General features: G+C 42.5%; 1 protein-coding gene across 1 annotated transcript; it reads right to left on the bottom strand.

Moving 5' to 3' along the window:
* Window positions 1-2,870: 2,870 nt before the first annotated feature.
* LOC133903124 (putative uncharacterized protein YGR160W) lies at window positions 2,871-3,326 on the bottom strand. The gene has a single exon (XM_062344480.1). The coding sequence runs from the start codon at window positions 3,324-3,326 to the stop codon at window positions 2,871-2,873; it is 456 nt and encodes a 151-aa protein (XP_062200464.1).
* Between the last annotated feature and the right edge of the window lie 5,152 nt (window positions 3,327-8,478).

Below are 8,478 nucleotides of genomic sequence, written 5' to 3'. Positions count from 1 at the left end.
CTTGAATGTCCAAGCGGATCGCTCCTAGATACCGTATGCACCACGATGTCCTCCCTCTTCCATTGGATCCTTTGAAGATGAGCTTGACTCAGTTTTTGGATCTCATCATTAGGGGGACAGGCAAATCTGTGTCCACGGCATTAGAATGTACAAAATCCACAGAGACCACGACATAGCTAGGACGTATCGGGCCCATATGTAACACCTATGCATTTGGATGCACCTAGCTCTTTGCAACCTCAATATATAGTAGCCTCCAGGTCTTATGACTAGCGAGCACGGCGTGGGTCCGTCGAGAAGGTCTATGGTATCGGGTTCCACAGATGGAGAGAAGACAAGTTGTTCGACCTCCCTAGAGGCTTGACTACTCTTGTGTCCAGCAATAGGCCTACCACCCGCTGGTGCACTAGGAATTATGACTCCCTGTGCCGCAAACCTTTGCAGGACATCTTGATAAATGATCTCCCTTATTGTCTGGGTCAATGCTTCCACATCTATTAGGACCAACCTCTTCCTGTTCTTATACCTCTCGATGTGTTTGGGAAAGCCTAACTTCCAGCCTTGGAAACTAGACACGCCTCGAATGCGACCTAGGTGCTCAGGATTTTCCAGCGTAGTAGAGAGCATGTCATGTTCCCTGACCCAGGTGATTGAACCTTCGGAGGAGTGGGTTTCTATTTCTTTCACCTTTTGAGCGTCTGTCTCAGTTTTGATGGATTTGAAGGTGATTTCTCCACTATTTGACAACGTACCCCTCACGCGCAAATACAATTGTGATCATCCCAGGAATTGCAACCAAGGATTCTCGCGGCCTTCGTTGGCTAACTTCGCATTCTCCGCCTGCCATTTATCCCTTTTCCCCACATACCTACATGTGCATATGTTGTGTTTCTGCTTGTTCTTTGCCTGAAGCTGCTTCTTTGCTGAACTCTCCGTTTGGAACGTCTCAGAGCTTTTCAATGATACAAAAGCTTCTCAATCCTCTCTTTTAATATATGGGTACTTGCTGAAGGGCTCTAACTCTTTTTCCATAGACTCGTTCACAAGCTTGCTCTTGTGGCTTCTCCAAAGTTTGACGATCATTTTCATAGCAATCCTGCAAGCCTTCACCTTCATGTTCTCCGGGAACTCTAGAAACCTATTGACACCATCATTGAACAAGGCGTTCTTTTAATCCACAGTGAGGTTATCAAACTTTGAAAGGGTCAATGGCACCCTCTCCCAAGCATTAAGGCATGCGAGCTTCCGTATCATCTGCAGGGCCTTCTTCTCTGTAGGCACGCCATCGTCATCGATTTCCATGACCATAATCTTTTTAGTTGACCACTTTGCTTGTGCCCTTGACTTTCGTACTGTTGCTCCACTCGGACTTGGTTGCGCAGATATCTGACTCGAAGATTGTGCTTCGTCAGAGGATCCCGATGACTCGTTGTCAGACATCTAGTAGATACGAATATGCAAATACAATTCTATAAGTCTTAGTAACTATATTCACTTTTATATGAATTTATGAAAATATGATGTATCTCTTATCTAAAGCGAAGGATCCTAGCTAATTTCTAATAGGCAAAGATAGGCCATAATCCCAATCGAGAATATGTGGCCCGAATAGGTTTTCATGCTCTTGTACGGTTCTAGAGAAAATTTCGATAGCACCTCTCCGTTGTTCTCCAAATACACGTCTCGACAATGAGCCAAGAGGGTGTGTATCCAAAAAACAACAGGGAGATGCCACTGAAATTCTCTCTAGAACCTACTACTCGGGTCACTGAAATCCTCGAATTGTCCAAAGTAGGTGGACAATTTGGGAGCATCTTCTTATAAACATCTCGTCATATTTATAATCAAACACCCCCAAATGGGAGACGACGTAATAGTTTACACAACCTAAATTCATTTTTGAATTTTTCTTACAAATTTAATTTGAGCCATCATGAACTTGTTGTGCAATATGCATACATTAGTGATAAAAATATACGGTAGAAGATAAATAAGAATAAGAATTAATGTGTGCTGTTAGGACTGAACATAAGCAAAAAAAAGAATAGGTAAACATGAAAATTGCATATGCCAAGCATATAAACATCAAGAACATGTTTATGTTATCAAGTTTTACTCTCAAAAAGCGGGTTACGACTGATGTCGCCATCCAAATGCCAAATTTGCTATCTCATATCATCGGTATGTGTGACAGCGCACTCTTAATTCTTAGATCATTTCCAAGAACAACATTCACTACAGCCTCCATATTTATGCATATTGAAAAGCAAGAACTCTACATGGTTCTGTTAAACTGCTAACCATTGACAGGTGAATTTACTAGCCGTCACTAATGATCGGGTCATAGTGACGGGTGAATTTACCACTCGTCATTAATTATCAGGTCACAGTGACGGATGGATTTACCACCCTGTCATGTGACTTGGTAATTAGTAACGGGTGGTAAATTCACCTGTCACTAATGACCTCTTTAGTGATGCATGATGTTATCACCCGTCACTAATGTGATCATCCCTCTATTTACATGTATATTGGCTGCATCCTAAAGTAAGTTAGGATTTAGCAGCAGAATAATCCGATGATGAGAAAAATGTACTCAATTAGTAGTCTCACTTGCAATCTCAGTTTAACACACTTTTCTAATTAACTGACATTTTCACTAATTTAGGATAAGTAAGTTCATCACTACAAATTTGGATTACACAAAAAATACCCATCCAGACTACAAAAGAAGGGTGCTAAATCCATATTACTAAATTCGGATTACCACCATAAACCTAGGTAAGTAATGGACTACGATTCATCAGTCCTGTTGTCAGAGTCGCCACCATCACTGGCCACCTCCTCATCCTCCTCCCCCTCCTCGTCGGTCATGTCAGAGTCGCACATCTCCTCATCCTCCTCATCCTCCTATCGTCCTCGGTCATATCGGAGTCGCCGCCCATCTCCTCCTCCTCGTCGGTCATGTCAGAGTCGCCGCTCTCCTCCTCATCGGTGTCAAAGTCGGCGCCCATCTCCTCATCCTCCTCGTCCTCGTCCTCGTCCTCCCCGCCGTCGTCGGTGTCGGAGTTGCCGCCTATCTCCACCTCCTCCGCCAAGAGGTGTGTGATGGACTCATCACTGACGATGGCCTCCGCCATTCCCTCAGCTTTGCTGATGAGTTCCGCCTCATGGACAGCGCAAGCGATCGCCTTGTCGTTGGCAATCGCTTTCTCCTTCTCATCCTCCTCCTCCGCCTCCACCATTAAGAGGTCCCAATTGATGTAGTCATCATCGGGGGCTGGCACCGAGGACGACGATGCCAGGTCCTTGTCATTGGTGGCCATAGACAGCGCTGGATTAGAGTAGCAGGGCGGTAGGTGCGGCGGCGAGGAGGAAGCTTAGGATGTGCAAATCGGAGGCTAAGGTTCCCGTGCCTGTTATTTATAAACATATAATTAGTGACGGGTTATAGATGCAACCAGTCACTAATGACCGGGTCTCTCCGTCCTGGGATTCGATCATTAGTGACGGTGGAAAAATTAACCGGTCATTATTTATATCTTTACTGACGCGTGAAGTTATCACCCATCACTAATGTGCTCATCCCTCTAAAGGATTTACCTTTATACTAGCTACATCCTAAAGCAAAGTCAAGACTTGGCAGCCGTCTTCTCCTGCAAACATATCACAAATTTGATGTTACATTGAAATTCAGACTTAACTGAATATTACAAATATTACAAATTTAGCATTACATTGAAATTCAGACTTAACTGAATATTATAAATTTGAGGTTACATTGAAATTCATTTGGCATGTGGCAGCCATTTTTGTGCTTTCTTTACATGGATCCCTTCGTTATGGTCGGAACATAGGTATGGAGTCCTCTCGTTCTGTGCAACCTGTGGCATGATTGCAGTAGAAAAAGGGGGAATTCATCAAATTGATTGTACTCATCCTTATCAACCACATTTTCAACTTCAACGATCCGTCTTTTCTTGGTGAGAACCACATGAAGTTTCTTATTTGCCGTGTCAATCACATAAAACACCTGTGCAACTTGTTTAGCGAGTACAAAAGGTTCGTCGTTATATCTGACAAGTTTGAGATTAACGTTAGTGAACCCGTACTTATCTTTCGTACCCTTGAATCCCAAGTGATCCAGTTCCCAGATGTCCTCTATCTAACTGTAGTATGCGCTCCTGTGCATGTTGTTATCATAAGGATCTATACGGACACCGCTGTTCTGGTATGTGCTTTTCTGATCTTGGGCAACCGTGTAAAATGTGTAACCGTTTATATCATACCCTTCATATGTTGTAATTGTGTATATAGGGCATGCTGCTAGTTTCCTGATCAAGTCACTTTTAGGAGTACTCGATTGATTGGTTCGATCTTGAAACCAAGTGTTGAACTTTTGCATATTTTGCTTCGTAAGCAAAGGTTCGGTCCGCCCTAGATTGTCCTAAAGAAGAAACTACTTGTGCTCATCGATATATGGGGACACTTTGCTCATTTTTTGCAACACAAGGAAATAAGCTTGGTCATATGCCTTCGTCTCAGGAGTAATTGCATGTTTCCCCAGAATTCCTTGCACTGCAAGCCTACCCTCGTGACGAGAATGAGGCACACCAATTGGGTTATCTGGGTCCATTTAATTAACGCACCACTCTACTACCTCCTCTGTAGAGTAACCCTGCACGATGCACCCCTCAGGAAAAGCTCGATTCCTTACGTACGACTTGAGAACACCCATGAATCGATCATATGAATACATCTGATGCAGGAACATAGGGCGAAGAAAATAAATATATTTCACAAGGTGAGCTGTGAGATGGACCATGATATCGAAAAAGGATGGTACAAAATACATCTCGAGAAGACATAGAGTCTCGAAATGTCTTTTTTCTAGCTCGCCTAGCGCTTCCGGATCAACTACCTTCTGACCTATTGCATTGAAAAAATAGCATAGGCTCATGATAGCCTGTCGAACACCAATTTGCAACATGTTTCTAATTCCAACCGCAATTATCTACGTCAACATCACATGGCAATCATGAGTTTTCATGCTGGCAACCATTTTCAGCTCTTTCATCGAAACAAATCTTCTAATGTTGGACGAGTAACCAGAGAGAACTTTCTCACCATGCAAGAACTCGCAAAATTCTTTTTCTCCTTCTTGGATAGGGTGATGCAAGATGGGGGTAGGAATTTCACTTTATCCGTATCCTTGACATTAAGCTCCAGCCTTAAGCCCATTTCTTCAAGATCAGCTTATGCGTTTTCATAATCTTTTGTTTTCCCCTTCATGTTGAGCATTGTACCGAGGAGACTATCGCAAATATTCTTCTCTACGTGCATGAGATCAATACAGTGATGAACGTCTAAGTATTTCCAATAATCAAGCTCCCAGAGAATTGATTTCTTGTTTCACATTCCATTTTCATCACTCGTGGAGGATTATTTTCGCTTGCCAAGGACAACATTGATATCATTAACCTTATCATAGACATCTTGCCCGCTGATATGTCTTGGAGGTGACACTTTCTCCCTTGTGTCGTCAAATTGAGACTTCATTTTCCGGCACCAGTGGTTCCTTGGAAGGAGACGTCGATGCCGCATGTACACTATTTTTTTTGACTCGTTCAACCACATACTCTCAGTGTCATCTAAGCATTGGGGGCAAGCTTCTCCTTTTCTTTTACTCTACCCTGACAAGTTACAAAGTGTTGGTAGATCATTGATGGTGATGAACAACATGGTATGTAGGGTGAAGTATTCTCGCTTGTATTGATCCCAAACCTCAACGCCTTCAGGCCAAAGTGCTTTAAGATCATCCACTAAAGGCCTGAGGTATACATCGATGTCGTTGCCAGGTTGCCTCAGACCAGGAAATAAGGTTGACAACATAATGTATTTTTGCTTTTTATGAAGCCAAGGTGGAAGGTTGTAGATAGACCATACAATAGGTCAGATGCTATGTGAGGAACTCAGGTTACTGAATAGATTCATGCCATCTGTACTCATAGCAAACTTAATATTTTTAATTCTTTAGCGAACCACCCAAATATGGAATCAATGTTTTGCCACTGAGCTGAATCTGTAGGGTGCCATATCATTGCGTCGTTCTTACAACCCTCCTTGTGCCACCGCAACTATTGGGACTCCTTTTTGTTCTGGAACAAATTCTTCAAATGGAGAATTACAAGGAAATACCATATCACCTTTCTAGGAGGCTCTTTCCTCTTCTTGCCTTCCTCCATGTCGCCACTGTCATTTCTACGCTTGTATTGATCGGTTTCACAGATAGGATGATCTAGGTCTGCATACTCTCCATGAAACAGGACACAATCCTCCTTACATGCATATATTGTTTCTACCTCCAATCCCAAAGGACAAACTATCTTCTTCATGTTGTAGACGGTCTTGGGCACCTTATTCCCCTCTGGTAGCATGTCATATAACAAATCCAATAATGCTTTGAAACTCTTATCAGACCAATGATGGGTTACCTTCAATTGTAGAAGTGTAAGAACCACAAACAACATCATGCATTTCTCCTTACAGCTAGGATAAAATTGTGTCTTTGAGTCCCGCACCAGTTCTTGGAATTTGGCAAACTCACCATCGTTATACTCGTCGTGCCCTTCAGCATCACGCACCATTTGGTCCACATTCTTCACGAAAATCCACGTAGTCATCATTGAATTCTAATATGTCTGCGTCCCTGAGATAATCATCCATATCACCGGCTGGCGGGAATCCTTGATTCGTACTGCCGTCCAGGAGGACCTGATTCATTTCCCCTTCGTTAAGGCCTTCCTCGCCGTGTTTGTTCTAAACATGATATCTCTCTTTGAATCCACACCTTAACAAGTGACCGCACACATTGTCAGGTTTTGGGAACTTCTTCTCATTCTTGCAATCACAACATGGACAATAAATTGCCGTTTTACCCCGACCCTCCATATCCGCCACCACGACAATCAAGAAAGACTTCATCCTACTTATGTACTCATTACAAGTATGACAATGAAGGTACATCCAACTTCGGTCCACCATCTACAAATTGAAAAAATATTAATTCTAAATAGAAACATCAGAGAAGGTAGAGTAAGTATAAAAAATTCTAACTAAATTTAACTAAATTAAGTGTGTATGTGTGTTCTAGTGATATTCAAGACAACAATTAACATCCAAATATGATACATGTTATCTATTGTGAAGGATCCTAGCTAATTTCTAATAGGCAAAGACATGTCCTAATCCCATTCGAGGATTTATAGCTCGAGTAGGTTTCCATACTCTTGTATGGTTCTAGAGAAAATTTTGGCAGCACCTCCCTGCTGTTCTCCAAATACACGTCTCGACAACGAGCCGAGAGGGTGTGTATCCAGAGAATAACAGGGAGACACTACCGAAATTCTCTCTAGAACCATACAAGAGCACAAAAACCTACTACTCGGGCCACATATCCTCGAACTGTCCAAAGTACGTGGATAATTCGGGAGCATGCATCTTCTTATAAATATGATGAGTTACCAAGTCATATTTATAATCAAACACTCCTGAATGGGAGACATAGGTTATGCATGTACACTAAGGGGGACAATCCACATATATCAAGATCTGAGAGAAGGAGAAAAATTGTTGATTCTAACTCAAACACTAGAATCCACCAAGCATATATGAGCAAGTGGAGGACATGGAGGAAGCAAACCTTCAAAGGCCAAGGATAGACACCAACTTGAATCACCGAGATTTGATTTGGCCTCAACAGAATAGCCAAAAAAATTGCCCCTTTGCCGAGCAGCCATGGCGGACGACACTATCTGGTCATGCTGCTCGGTGAATAAAATAACAGTAAACATCACTCATTAGTGATAAATTATAAGGACAACTGTCAATAATGAATGAGCCTTTAGTGACTGGTCTCATAACAACCTGTCACTAATGAGTGGTCCCGGCAGGGAGCCGCCAAGGCTACATTTAGTGATGGGTTATAAGGACACCCGTCACTAATGACTTAACATTAATAACGGGTTATAAGGACATCCATCACTAATTATTTAACATTAATAATAGGTGATAAGGATACCCGTCACTAATGACATATTAGCGATAGGTGCAAACTAAGATCGTCACTAATGACCTCTACAAGAAGAGATTGACTTTCATAATAGACGGGTGTTTCTCTTGCCCGAATGTGGAGTTCCCCTGGATAGGTTGGGAGAGGAACTCGGACACTGTAGACCACTTGTATCGCTTAAGCACCGATCATTATTGCAGTTGGCACTAGCACTTACCGTACTTACCACATGTCGATCTAATGGTAAGATAAGCTAAATACCTCTATAGCTGTGATCATTTGGGCTTAAACATCGACGGTGTGAGTGGGCGGGCTTTTAGAGACACTTGTGGTTGCCCTGGGAGTTAACCAAAGTGGGTTCTACACCGAGTGATGCATAATTCAAATGGTTGGGACGTACTGGGAAA

Source organism: Phragmites australis, chromosome 21, assembly GCF_958298935.1.
Source record: "Phragmites australis chromosome 21, lpPhrAust1.1, whole genome shotgun sequence".
In the NCBI taxonomy this organism is placed as follows: domain Eukaryota; kingdom Viridiplantae; phylum Streptophyta; class Magnoliopsida; order Poales; family Poaceae; genus Phragmites; species Phragmites australis.
The sequence above is the reverse complement of the archived record's forward strand: the minus strand, read 5'-3'. Positions and strand labels throughout refer to the sequence as shown.